The sequence below is a fragment of the Pelophylax lessonae genome (assembly GCF_965119305.1).
Source record: "Pelophylax lessonae genome assembly, chromosome: 7".
NCBI lineage: Eukaryota > Metazoa > Chordata > Amphibia > Anura > Ranidae > Pelophylax > Pelophylax lessonae.
Genome location: NC_138774.1, coordinates 199,384,455 through 199,398,530, shown reverse-complemented (window position 1 = coordinate 199,398,530; position 14,076 = coordinate 199,384,455). Strand labels below are relative to the sequence as shown.

At 47.1% G+C, this 14,076-nt stretch overlaps 1 protein-coding gene across 1 annotated transcript in view; it reads left to right on the top strand.

Moving 5' to 3' along the window:
* The first annotated feature begins 302 nt into the window (after positions 1–302).
* ZMYND19 (zinc finger MYND-type containing 19) overlaps positions 303–14,076 on the top strand; it is a 35,256-nt gene continuing 21,482 nt past the window's right edge. Inside the window, exons 1-2 of the mRNA XM_082262932.1 lie at positions 303–373; positions 10,647–10,706. Coding sequence (XP_082119058.1) covers positions 323–373; positions 10,647–10,706 — 111 coding nt within the window. The 5' untranslated portion in view covers positions 303–322. The remainder of the gene's footprint in view (positions 374–10,646; positions 10,707–14,076) is intronic.

Here is a 14,076-nt window from a genome sequence, read left to right as displayed (position 1 = left end):
CCCTCCCGCCCCTTGTCCATCCGCGTCAGAGAAACCGACCGGCCACGCCCATTATTCCCCCTGATTGGCTGACGTGTGCCGGCTGCGCGCTGAGGTCTCCATCCTGACGGCGTAACTGATTGGCTGCATGAGCGGCTTGGGGCCGGGGCTCCGCCTGCTCTAGGTGTAGCCTGTCGCGCTCGGCGTGTGGGGGAAAGGCGGCGCGTGGCACCCCCAGCTTCTCCCGCGTGCAGCGGCGCGAGCTCCGGCGGCAGGGCACCCGCGTCCTGAGCGGACCGACCTCTGAGGAGAGAAACACGAGCGCCCCGCTCCTTTACCGGCCATGACCGACTTCAAGCTGGGTATCGTGCGCCTCGGCCGGGTGGCTGGCAAGGTGAGCTCTGGAGCTGACAATACATGTGTGGGAGACTGCTTGTGTCCGGCATGGGCTCACCCTTCTGTGGGAGGGACCTGCACTGCTCCTCCTTGTGGACAGCGTGAGGTAATATGAGGGCGACTGGGGCCACGTGCTGGGGTCTAATCCCTGATTACTGCACTTCACCACTAGGGGGAGCTCTGTCACCTGTGTGGGGTACCTGAACATTACTGTACACTGCCACTAGGGGGAGCGCTGTCACCTGTGAGGGGTACCTGAACATTACTGTGCACTGCCACCAGGGGGGAGCTCTGTCACCTGTGCGGGTTACCTGAACATTACTATACGCTGCCACTGGGGGGAGCGCTGTCACCTGTGAGGGGTACCCGAACATTACTGTACATGGCCACTAGGGGGGAGCTGTTATCTGTGCCGGGTACCTGACCGTTACTGTACACTGCCACCAGGGGGCGCTCTGTCCCCTGTGTGGGGTACCTTAACGTTACTGTACACTGCCACCAGGGAGAGCTGTCACCTGTCCCAGGTACCTGAACGTTACTGTACACCGCTGCCACTAGGGGGTGCTCTGGCACCTGTGCCGGGTACCTGAACATTACCGTACACCACTGCCACCAGGGGGCGCTCTGGCACCTGTCCTGGGTACCTGAACGTCACCGTACACTGCCACAAGGGGGAGCTCTGGCACCTGTGCCGGGTATCTGACTGCTATCGTACACTTCCACAAAGGGGAGATCTGTCACCTGTGCCGGGTATCTGAACGTTACTGTACACTGCCACAAGGGTGAGATCTGTCACCTTTGCGGGGTACCTTAACGTTACTGTACACTGCCATCAGGGGGCGCTCTATCACCTGTCCTGGGTACTTGAACGTCACCGTACACTGCAACAAGGGGGAGCTCTATCACCTGTGCCAGGTATCTGAACGTTACCGTACACTGCCACAAGGGGGAGCTCGGTCACCTGTGCCGGGTATCTGAACGTTACCGTACACTGCCACAAGGGGGAGCTCGGTCACCTGTGCGGGGTATCTGAACGTTACTGTACACTGCCACCAGGGAGAGCTGTCACCTGTCCCAGGTACCTGAACGTTACCGTACACCACTGCCACCAGAGGGCGCTCTGGCTCCTGTCCCGGGTACCTGAATGTTACCGTACACCACTGCCACCAGGGGGCGCTCTGCTCCTGTCCCGGGTACCTGACCGTTACCGTACACCACTGCCACCAGGGGGCGCTCTGGCACCTGTGCCGGGTACCTGAATGTTTTACCGTACACTGCCACAAGGGGGAGCGCTGTCACCTGTGCCGGGTACCTGACCGTTACCGTACACTGCCACAAGGGGGAGCTCTGGCACCTGTGTGGGGTACCTGACCATTACCGTAGACTGCCACCAGGGCGTGCTTTGTCACCTGTGCGGGGTACCTGAACATTACTGTACGCTGCCACCAGGGGGAGCTGACTTTCCTGTGCAGGTATTTTCATGACTGTACACCACCACTAGCGGAAGCTTTCCTGTGCAGGGTATAGGCATGTGACCATTTATTACCTGTGCTATGGCACTGGGGGGGAGCTCATACCCCTGTACATAGTATAGGTATGTGACCATCTAATACTATTGTGTGCTGTTACAAGAGGGAGGACTGTACCTTTTGCGGGTATCATAACATTACTGTGTACACTGCCACCAAATGGAGCTCTCCTCTGCAGGATACAGGCATGTGACTAATATTACTGTGTGCTGCCACTAGAGGGAGCTCTGCAACTTGTGCCGATAATCATCACCATACATTGTACAGGGAAGGGAGTTCCCGCTGGCAACAGAGTATTCTCACTGTACATTGCCACCAGGGGGAGCTAACGTGTGTGTGTTGTATCATACCCCCATTGTACTCTGCCATCTCCGGGAGCTCTCCTGTCAAGGGTATAGACATGTGATTGATCATGTAATAATGTGTGCTGCCACTAGAGGGAGGGAGCTCTGTCACCTCTGCTGGATATCATAACATCACAGTACACTGTCACCAAATGGAGCTCTCCTGTGCAGGGTATATAGGCATGTGACCATCTCCTTTGTGCTGCTACCAGAAGTAGCTCTTTCAGCTATGCAGATTATTATATCCATACACTGCTACCAGAGTGCACTCATTCCCTATACAGAGTCACTGTACACTGCCACCGGGGTTGGGAACTCACTTTTCCTGTGCAGGGTATCAACATCACTGCACACTGCCATCAGAAGGAGCTCTCCTGTGCTGGGTATAGGCATGTGATCATCTAATAGTGTGCTGCCATTAGAGGGAGCTCTGCCACCTCTGCAGAGTATTATCACTGTACATTGCAGGCTAAAGGCATGGTCTCTAATGCTACTGTGTGCTGCCCCCCAGAGGATGCTGTCACCTGTGCAGGGTATGCGCACTGTCACTTTCCTGTGAAGGGTATTGTAGCATTACTGTACATTGCAGCCAGGGGGAGCACTCCTGTGCAAGGAAAAGGCATGGCATCCCCCTGTAAAGTTACTGAGCACTGCTACTGGAGTTGCACTGTCATGCGAGGGCATTTTACCATCTCCTGACTTGCTGCAGTCAGTGGGCATGGTTATCTCTTGCAGAGCCCAGATCTGGAGTAGTTGAACTCCCTTTCTATACACAGCCACCAGATGACTGTCTTGTGTAAAGTACATGGAGATGTGTAGTACACGATTGCCAGAGTTTACCCCGATAGCCCCCTGAAAATAGTTTTTTTTTTTTTTTGGTTTTTTTTTTTTGTGTCAGATGTGATATCAGTCACCAACCCCTAGAGATCAATCTGCTGCTAGTTGTGCTTGTTGGCTTATGACCGCCTCATGCCTATAGTGTACATGGTTATAGAGATTGGAGGAATTTGATGCATTTTACACATGTGTATTAGCAGGCAATGCTGCTAGAGGATAATAAAAAATGAGTGGGGGGTAACCAGCGCTATGGAGTTGTAAAATTTTACAGGTATGGAAGCTGCCACCAACCAACCCCTAAAGATTAGGAGCCAGAGATGTGTAGGAAAAAATAAAACGGTTGGAATCGGCGCTACCTGGTATATATAATGTTCCAAGATACTGTGGAGTGATTGTATTTCCAAATCGCAAATCAATATATAAAATAAGTGCAGGATAAGGTGAAAGTGCAAAATGGCAGAGACAGTATCTGGGCTAAATGTGTAAGCCCTGTGAAGTGCTTAAAGCGGAGTTCCACCCTCGGAAAGTGTTTTATTTAAAAAAAAAAAAAAAAAATACTCCCGGGACAGTCAGGGCTAGTACATTCCACAGGGCTAGCCTCTGATCTGTCCCGGGTCGCACTTACCTTTTAGAAGAAATACTTACCTTGAAAATGTCTTGTCCAGCGCTGCCATCTCGGGTGTGGGCAGCTGAAGCCAGAGCGTCCTCTTCGTCCCAGAATGCCCTGCACCGGCTCCGCTTGTCATGTCCGGTGCAGGCACGTCATTCTGCACAGCTTCTGGGCATGCCCAGAAGCTGTTTAGCAGTGAATGACGCGCCTGTACCGCAAGTGACAAGCGGGGCCGGTGCAGGCGCATTGATTCCTGGGAACGATGACGCTCATCTCCCAGGAATCAATGCGAGCAGGAAGTGACGGGCCGCGGCCGAAGAGAGAGGAAGAGGATACTGAGTATATTTTCTTCTAAAACAAGGTAAGTAAAGGAAAAAAAAAACGTGATTATCCATTTATTTTTCAGGTGACAGAGAGCAAGCAGCAGGGGAAAAATTACTTTTAAGGGTGGAACTCCACTTTAAGGTGCTATAAAAAATATACAAACTAATAACGCAAAGTGCGGATAAATAATTTGTTGTGGGGTGCAAGAAATATATATTTTTAAAATTGTGCACCAGGATCTATATAACCTGAGTGGTAAAATAAATAAAAAAAAACAGTGACAGAGAAATATATGGTGAAGTAAAAAGGGGGCGAGATCCCCTATATAAACAACTGTGCTTGGATAAAAGTCCGTGATGGGTGAGATAAAATAAAGGTGAGTATAGTGGAACACAGGTGCCTGTACCTATAGTGTCCACTAGATGTCGCACTCACCCTTTTTCTCCACTTTAGAATCACAATGCAATGTAATCAAAGTGGATAGGATTCCAAAGGGGTAAATGGGGTCCGATCTGTGACTGCTGAGCCAGGTTCCAGATAATTCTCACGGATAAGCGGGTCCCATCTAGGTGCTCAAACACAGAGACATCCCCATGGTGTAGTATATACTGTGAACATTTTATAACAGATAGTAGTGACTCGCGGTTCAGGCTGATCGATTCCCCCTTTGGGCGGAACTCTGCGTTAACGTCCCTTCCGGTTTGCAGTTTGCCGTTGTTGGAATGCGGAAGCATCCCGGCGCTGCATCTTATACACTGAATCGATCAACCGTGATAAAGTTTGAAACACAAAATCATAAATTATAATATAATAAATAACTATAAAAAAAGTTAATGTATGTGTGTATATATGTATGTATATATGTATGTGTGTGTAAAACTGCAGGAAAGGGCACTGGGGGGCAAACTAATGTGAATTTATTTCATTTTGCAATGTATCAGTGTGTTTGGTGTTTTTTACTTTTGAATTTGCCGCCGGTTCCACCCCCTGTGAACGTCACATCGCAGGAGACGGAAGCCGGGGCACACAGAGCATCGGGAGGAAGCTCCGCCGCCGCACACCGCCGGGATACATCGCTGGATCCCAGTGACAAGGTAAGTAACCCCTCTACCAGGATCCAGCGATCTTCCAAACGCTACCCCGAGTATGGCTTGGGGTTACCGCTTTTGGCACTGAAATTTAACCCCGAGCCACACTCGGGAATACCGCTAGGAAGGTTAAGTCCCCACCAGATGGAGCTCTGCCCCATGTGCTGTGTGAAGTTACTATGTGTGGCACGCAAGAAGGGGGGGTCACTTTATACTTTCCTCCATTGGAGGATGCACTGTTGTATGGTACGGAGGTGTGGCCTAGAATGCTCTGTCAGTTAGCAAATGTTTGCTCTTTCCTTTGTCACTCTAGTCACTGTCACACAGTCAGATAAAATATATCAGAAATAAGAATGGTCTTTAACCCCCCCCCCCTCCCCTAGTCATTCTTTTAAAGTCTGCGCTGACTATCATTGGAAAATTGTGAACCTGGTGTCTCTTGCACAGTGCAAAGTGTTTTGGATACTAAAGCCCCGTACACACGCATCGATTATTGGCCGTGAATTTTTGGCCAACGTCCGATCGGCCGATTGTCAGCTTGTTAGTATGATGCTTCCGACAACCGACTCTGATTTTTCGGCCGAAAAAAATTTGGTGTGCAGGCTATAAAATTTTTGTTGGCCGTCAACACAACGGCTGATTTTCCGTCAGTCAGTACAGATTTCGGCAGACAAAAATCTGATGAGCAAGACTGGGCATGCTCAGAGAAGATAAAACACACAGAAAGTAAACCAGCCCATGATATCACTTCTGAAGTTGATTTTTGTTGGCCGAGAAAATTCGTGTGCAGTCTAGGCACATTCCGACCAACAAAACACCACTTGGACAAAAGTCGGACGATCGGTCGGCCGATAATCGTTGCGTGTGTACGAGGCATAAGGCTCTCACCACACACATTACAATCTGATTGTACAGTCGCCTTTAGATCTACCAACAAATTAAAATACAAGAGCCGCCCTGACTTTGGGTACAAATTGATTGTGTAGTGTTGTATGATTTGCTTTTTTTCCCCTCTAAATTTAGAGGCATTGCAAGTGCCCTTACAGACAGACCTGATCGGGTCCTCCAGTGGCAGGTGTCAAAGGCATGTGTTCGTTGACATCCGATCCTATCTGCTAAAAACAGACCGATGATCATCCGTTGCCCATCCTTCGATCAGATGGCAGTCCGTTTTACATCTGACCACCTATAGAGGAGAGCAGGCTGTGTCCTCTCTGCAGAAGAAGAGTAAACACGGACCAGCCATCTGCCTCCTCAGCGAGTTTCAGCAGACAGCTCCAACAAAGCCGACCCCGTGTGTGAGGCCCCCTAAGGCTCCATGCACATTGGTTTAAAAATTGCTGCTTCTAATGGAGTTTTGTGTTTTGCCTGTAGAAACAGCTCAATGTTATCCTATGTAACATCCATGTATATTAGGACATATATATTTATTTATGAAATAATGAAAATAGTAAACTGCTGTGCACACAACTATCTTTTTATTCTACGTGTCCTCTGATTTTAGAAAATATATGATGGGGTTTTTAACTAACTTTTTAGTCACAAATGCAGATTTTTACTTGTGCTTAAAAATGAAAAGAAATTGCCATAATGCTGAAGTAGTTGCGTAAATTTTATGTTGCATCTTACCAGTTCTTGGATTTGGTAGTTCCATTCGTTTTCTTTTTTATTCAGGCTCAGAACATGACCTGCATATGCAGTAAAATACCTATTGGTCTAACATCTGTGAACTAAAATCTCCCCTGTCTAGGTGGCCCGAGCAGAAGTGGGACCGGGTACCTGTCAAAAGTAATTAAAAAAAAAAAAAAAAAAAAAAAAAAAACATGCCAAATGAGGCATGTCAGGGGGTTAGGAGGCCTTAAAGCAGGAGTTCCACTTTTAAGTTTTTAATTTGGAAGCTTTGAGTAGAGGTCAGTGACTGGATAGGGAGCCGATGACTGCATCACTGGAATGGAGGTGCGTTTTCTAAGGATTGCAAGTTCAGACTTGACACCTCGATCTTACACAGGTGGAGCTTCGCCACCTTTATCATACACAGGTGGAACTAGGAGAAGCAAGTCCTCCAGCCTTAGTTCAGATACAGTTGGTAGTTGCTCTTATTTCTGTAGCAAGTTATGATTGCCCAAGTTTCAGCTGTTTCACTTTAGAGAGTTGAGGTAGAAGCCAGCAAGGGGCAGTTTTTTTGTTCTTCAAAACTGTACTACAGAAAAGACATGTGGAATACCTTGAGTTTTTGCAGATTGGTGCTATAGCTGCCCACATACAGAAGATTATAGCACTTCCTCAGCAGGCATGTCATTTTCCATGTTCAGTCATGGCTGAGAACACAAGAAGAGCACAACACGTGTGGAATGTATGGCTCCCTCCTAATCTCTAGAAGGTGCAGTAGGAAGCTAACTTGTTATGCTGATCGGTATCTGTGGCTGTCTGGCGTCAATCGTCGGCCTCCTTTGTATGGCCAGCTTGTGCCTTTCAAGAATTTTGCATAGTTGGTTCAGGGTAAATCTAATTTGTTTAGTAGGGGAATGCTAGAACCTCTATTGGCTTTTTATTTTTGTCGGTTTCCCTTTTGCAGATTTATCTTCACAATCCTGTCTGATAAAATGTTGTCCCCAGAACAGAAATTGAGAAGAAATCTCCAATGGGGCCCCAAATAGCAGTAACCCCTAACGGAGTCTAATCTTTCCAAATTCTATCCAAAACAAAATAACCAGTTTGGGTAGAGGTAAACTTTCATAAAAGTAAAGAGCATTGCATATAGCAAAGAAATGCAAAAAACATACTAGAAATCGCACTGGCAGGTTGCAAGACAAAGCGGCTGACAAAAAACAGTCGGGTACATCGTGCAAACCATAGCGTGTAAATACTTTGCTGCGCTACCAAATGAAAGAAAACAATCTTATATGGTGACATAAATACATTTTAAACAAATTATAAATACCATGACAAATATTGCATCATATTTATAGTTTTGTTTCATTTATATCATTTTAAAGCGGTAGTATACCACTTTTTTTAACTTTTAACTACAGGTAAGCCTATAATAAGGCTTACCAGTAGGTACAATTAATATCTCCTAAACCTGCACGGTTTAGGAGATATTACCACTGCCAGGTCTGGGGGGTCCTTCAGAGTTCCTTGCTGGGAATTTACTCCCGAGCGCATGCGCGGGAGTGACGTCATCGCGGCTCTGGCCACTCACAGCGCCGGAGCCGCGGACCCCAGAAGAGACGCCGTGGGATCATGTCCGCTCCCACAGCGGTGTCCGGGGGTCCGTGTCGGGGCTTCGTTCTAAGGTAAGTAATTCATAATGAGCTAGTATGCGATGCATACTAGCTCATTATGCCTTTTGTTTTGCAGGGTTTTTTTTTTTGTCTTGTCAGAGTTTACTACCGCTTTAATAGCATGGCAAATTTGCATTTATACTATAGAGCAAAACAAGGCAATGAGATCTGTGTTGAGTCTTGTTTGGCCAAACGTGATTGGGATTGTGCAAGATCTATAAAATGCTTGTGAGGCTGGGTGTGTCTCCACCCAATCTGTAGTGATCCCAGCCTCTGTACTCTCAAGCTTTTAATACTTAAACATTTAGATTTTCAGGGACCTTGTGAGTTCCAAGTCCATATAGTTGATTAATGTTTAAACTTGAATACTTTGGTATTTGCTGTGTGGTTTGTGTTTATCTAAAAGTGGGTAAGCCTTTTACAATTTCTTTGATGTTTGTCTAGTGACAACCACCTCCACTATCACCTTTCCCCTTAATTGATTTGAGGCTTCAGTTCCCATTGTTATATTCCTGCTTAGTTGGATGACAGATTTACCAAAGGCATGTAGTGGATGTTCAGATACACTGTCAGTTTTCTCCTGAGACTGCAGTAAATGCATTTTTTTTTTTTTTTTTTTTTTTTTTGCATCTCTAAAAATTAGAATATCATCTAAAAGTTAGTTTCTTTCAGTAATTCAATTCAAAAAGTGAAACTCATATATTTTATAAAGATGCGTTACACAGAGTGATACATTTCAAGCATTTCTTTCTTTTATGATTATTGCTTGCAGCTAGTGAAAATCTAAAATTCAGTTTCTCAGAAAATTAGAATATTACAGAAGACCAATAAAAAAATGTAATACAGAAATGTTGGCTTACCGAAAAGTATGCCATGTACAGTATAGTATGCACTCAATACTTGGTCAGGGCTCCTTTTGCATGAATTACTGCATCAATGCGGCGTGGCATGGAGGCGATCAGCCTAGGGCAATGCTGAGGTGTTATGGAAGCCCAGGTTTCTTTGATAGCGGCCTTCAGCTCCTCTGCATTGTTAGGTCTGGTGACTCGCCTTCCTCTTGACAATACCCCACAGATTTTCTATGTGGTCAGGGCCAGGCGAGTTTGCTGGCCAAGGTATTGGTACATTTGGCAGTGTGGGCAGGTGCCAACTCCTGCTGGAAAATGAAATCAGCATCTCCATTAGGCTGCTCAGCAGAGGGAAGCATGAAGTGCTCCAGAATTTCCTGGTAGGGGGCTGCACTGACTTTGGACTCGATAAAACGCAGTGGACCAACACCAGTAGGTGACATGGCTCTCCAAATCATCACTGACTGTGGAAACTTCACACTGGACCTCATGCGACTTGGATTCTGTGCCGGTCTACTCTTCCTCCAGACTCTTAGACCTTGATTCTAAATTAAATGCAAAATGTACTTTCATTTAAAAAGGACTTTGGACCACTGAGCAACAGTCCAGTCCTTTTTGTCCTTAGCCCAGGAAAGACACTTCTGACATTGTCTCTGGTTTAGGAGTGGCTTGACACACAGACTGCAACATTTTTTTTAGCCCATGTCCTGGATACATCTGTGTGTGGTGGCTCTTTGAAGCACTGACTCCAGCCCTAGTCCACTCCTTGTGAATGTCCCCCAAATTCTTTAATGGTCTTTTCTTTACAATCATCTCAAGGCTCCCGTTATCCCTGTTGCTTGTGCACCGATTTATACCACACTTTTTCCTTCTACTCAAATTTTCATTAATATGCTTGGATACAGCACTCTGAACAGCCACCTTATTTAGCAATGATCTTTTGTGACCTACCGTCCTTGTGGAGGCTGGAGGGTGTTAATGACTCTTCTGGACAACTGTTAAGTCGGCAGTCTTCCCCATGATTGTGTAACCTACTGAACCAAACCAAGACCATTTAAAGGCTCAGGAAAACTTTGAAAGGTGTTTTGAGTTAATTAGCTGATTAGAGAGTGACACCATGAGTCTACAATTTTCTGAGACACTGAATTTTGGGTTTTCACTAGCTGTAAGCCATAATCATTGAAATTAAAATAAGTAAATGCTTGGAATATATCACTCCTCTGTGTAATGAATCTATATAATGTACGAGTTTCACTTTTTGAATTATATTACTGAAATTTAACTTTTTGATATTCAAATTTTTTGAGATGCACATGTACTTATTAAAAGCGTTATTTGAATTAATACATTTAAATGCTCAATTTAATGACAGCTTTTTTTTTTTTTTTTTTTTTTTTTCTTTTTTAGATCAAGTATACACTAATTGATGAGCAAGACATCCCTCTTGTGGATAACTATTCATTTGAAGTAAGTGTTTTCAAGACCTTTAAATCAGTCCACCCATAACAAATGTTCCAGTGTTTGGTAGATGACATGTTGTTCAACCTAATATCCCTTGAGGAATCTGGTGAGAACGCTGCACCTTTCCCCAGCTCTTCTCACCTACTGAAGCTGCTTTGAGGAGCTCCCACTGTCATTACTGAAATATTTTCTTGAATACGATGTAGAATGTGAAATAGAAACACAAACTGTAGTAGGTGGAGCAATTCTCCAAAATGGACAGGAGGTACAGAGTTGGCAGCTATAGCATTGGAATCTTGTTGCTGGAGTCCCCAATAGACCTTTCAACCACTAGCCGGAGGTCAGCTTTCTTGTAAAAGCAATCCTAGTGGCTAATCTGCTAGGTTTTCTCTTAAAAGCTGTGGAAAGGGATGCTGTCGCCTTCTGCAGGTCTCTCCTCGCACCAGCATTTCTGCTGGCTGACCATAGAGCTGATCAGAGACTGGAACAATTCCAATCCTCTCTATGGTATAGGAAACCTTAAGTAATGATGCATTTCATTTGGTTTCACGGTTGTGAACATGCCCTTTGTGGTTTAAGAAAAGATCAGATCATGCCGATCTTCATATGATCTGTTGTCCTAATAGGCTCCAGATCTCTGAGTGAAAAAATTTGAAAGCGACAGTGTGGGGAATCTGTAAGATTGGACTTGCTGGTCACTGGACTTCACGCTAATCTGCATGCTTAAATGATCCAACTTGGCACAAGGGCTCTCATCCTAAGTGGTGGTGAAAGACGGCGCTTTGCATTCAACTCAAAGTACTGTTTACTTCCCCCCCCAACTTTATTGAAATGTCAAAATTTACATTTCATTTATTTATGCACTGCAACGCAGCTGTGGTGAAGTGATGGACAGTGATTTCCTGTGGGCTGCAGTGTGTTGCATAAGAATGCAGCCTTTTTGCATGTTTGAGCAGTGCACTGCAAGTTACCTGAAGGCAGTAATTTGGTGTGACTAGGGCAAATGGAAGACCATTTTTTTCCTCTTTCGTTTATTGACGGACACAGCTCCTGATCTTCCTGACCATTGGGTTATACTACAGTCCTACCCCAGTCTAGCCAGCGAGCACGCGCAGACCTCAACTCCGCGCCAGGTCGGCCGTGACATAGCCCCACCAGATGGGGGCTGGCCTGCGAGGTCGCATACAACCCGGTCTCAGCCTGCGTCGCAGCGTTCCTCCTTTCCAACAGCCCTCCCTTTTCAATGGCGAAGAGGTTCTGTCTGGAGCGGTGCCAGCCTGGTTCCTGGTATGGTGAGTAGTTATCACCCCTCTCCCCCTGGAGGGTTTTGGGGTGGACGCGGGCCCCTCTCTGGGAAGGTTGAATTCCCGAGTTCCCCCTCCCTGGACGCAGCACGTGGAGTGCTTTGATCCTGGTGCTGCCAGTGACTGCCTGGTGGGGTGATAAGTCTGGTGGGAGCCTCTCCCTCTACTGCAGGAATCGGGAGGGTGCTCTGCGGCTGGTGACCAGGTGGTGTTGCCAGCGCGGTGGGGTGTCCCTTAGCAGTGTTTTTTTACACTTTTGTGAAGTGCCCTTATTCCTCATGGAGTCCTTGGAGCACATTTCCCCACCTGACCCCCTCTCAGAGCCTGCGTGGCCCTCTGGGTCCCAACCGTCTATTGATGCACTGACTGGAGTCCTGTGTGTCCCAGGAGGTGGGATAGTAAAAAGCGAGAGTGAGACTTTAAATGGAGGATGCTGCTTAAGCTGCGGCGGAGGCACCGGTTCCCTTTGGCACTCACAAGCCGTCTAGAGCGGCAAAAGTGTTTTCCTTCCTATTTTAAAAGATTTGTCGCAAAAGAGTGGGAATGTCCAAAACGTCCCTTTGTGGTCCCTAAGCGATTCGCAATGAGGTACCCATTTGAAGAGTCCCTCCTTAAGAAGTCGACTGTCCAGCTGACAGAAAGGTGGAGGCTGTGGCCCGCAGTATGTTCACTGTGGCTGGCTCGGCACTCAGACCGGTCTTTACAATTGCCCTGGTATCTAAAACTGACGAGTGGGCTCAAATGTTAGTCTGCGGACCAGATCTCTAAAAAGCCTTAACTGATCTTCCTTTTCAAGGTGATCACCTGTTTGGAGCTACACTGGATGACGACATTAAGAGTCTCACAGGGGGGAAGAGCACCTTTCTTCCGCAGGCTAGTAAGGGTAAGGATCCTCATCAGACGTGGCCCATCCTTCTCGGCTCGCAGGAAGGTTTTTTTGGTCCCTCAGGGTCGGCTGACAAGGGTTCAAAGCCTTTCTAGGCTTCTTCAGCAGGATCCAAGCGAACTTGGTCTGGCAAGTCCAAAGTGGGTTTCTCCAGACCCGCAGACAATGTTCCTTCTGCATGAAGGTGCGCCCTCACCCGTACCTGGGGTGGGAGGGGGATGTCTTTGCTGGTTTCCGGACCTGTGGAATTCCTTAGTGCAAGACAAGTGGGTCCACGAACTGATACGGTCCGGCTACAAGATTGAGTTTCATTCTTATTCTCCAGAGAGGTTCTTTCCTTCCAATTAGCCTCTTTCCCTGGACCGATTTGCAAGCCCTCTTCAGGGCGGTGCAAAACCTGTTACTTTTTGGTCTCGCCTCTGCTACTCAGGTCTTTGCAAAGGTGTTGCCCCCGGTGCTGGTGTTACGTCAGCGAGGGGTCGCAGTGCTGGGCTACCTGGGTGACCTTCTCTTGCGAGCAGAGTCTCTTACTGCTCTGATGGGACAACGTGGACATCACTATCCAGACTCTGAGGGAGTTCGGCTGGCTTCTGTGTTTTCAGAAGTCTGCTCTGGTTTCTTCCACAAAACTGGACTATTGGATCCCACTCTGGCCGGCGTGTTCCTTCCTCTGGACAAACTCTAGAAGTTGCATGCTGCGATTCTCTTGCTGTCCAGCAGGTGGTCGTCCCTCCGGACTTGCATGAGGGTGCTGGGCCTGATGGTTTCTACCTTTTTTGAGGCAGTCCTGTTTGCACAGTTCCATACGAGGTCCCTGCAAAGGGAGATCTTGGCCAAATGGGACAAGTGTCTGAAGTCTCTGGACAATCCGATCCGGCCGAGCCAAAAAAACAAAAGGGTCTCTGATCTGGTGGCTTCACTCTCCAGCTCTTCGCCAGGGCAAATCTTTTCTCCTCGTGTTGGACAGTGGTCTCCAAGAATACCAGCCTGTTCAGTTGGTGTCCTGGGTCGGCACTCCGGTCTCGATCAATGTCCTGGAACTCCGAGCGATCAGGCTGTACCTGAATCACTGGACAGATCGCCTTCAGGGGTGTCCAGTGCAAATCCAATCAGACAATGTCACGGCCGTGGCTTATGTCAAATCACCAGGGTGGAACAATAATTGTATTGGCAGCTCTGGAGGTAG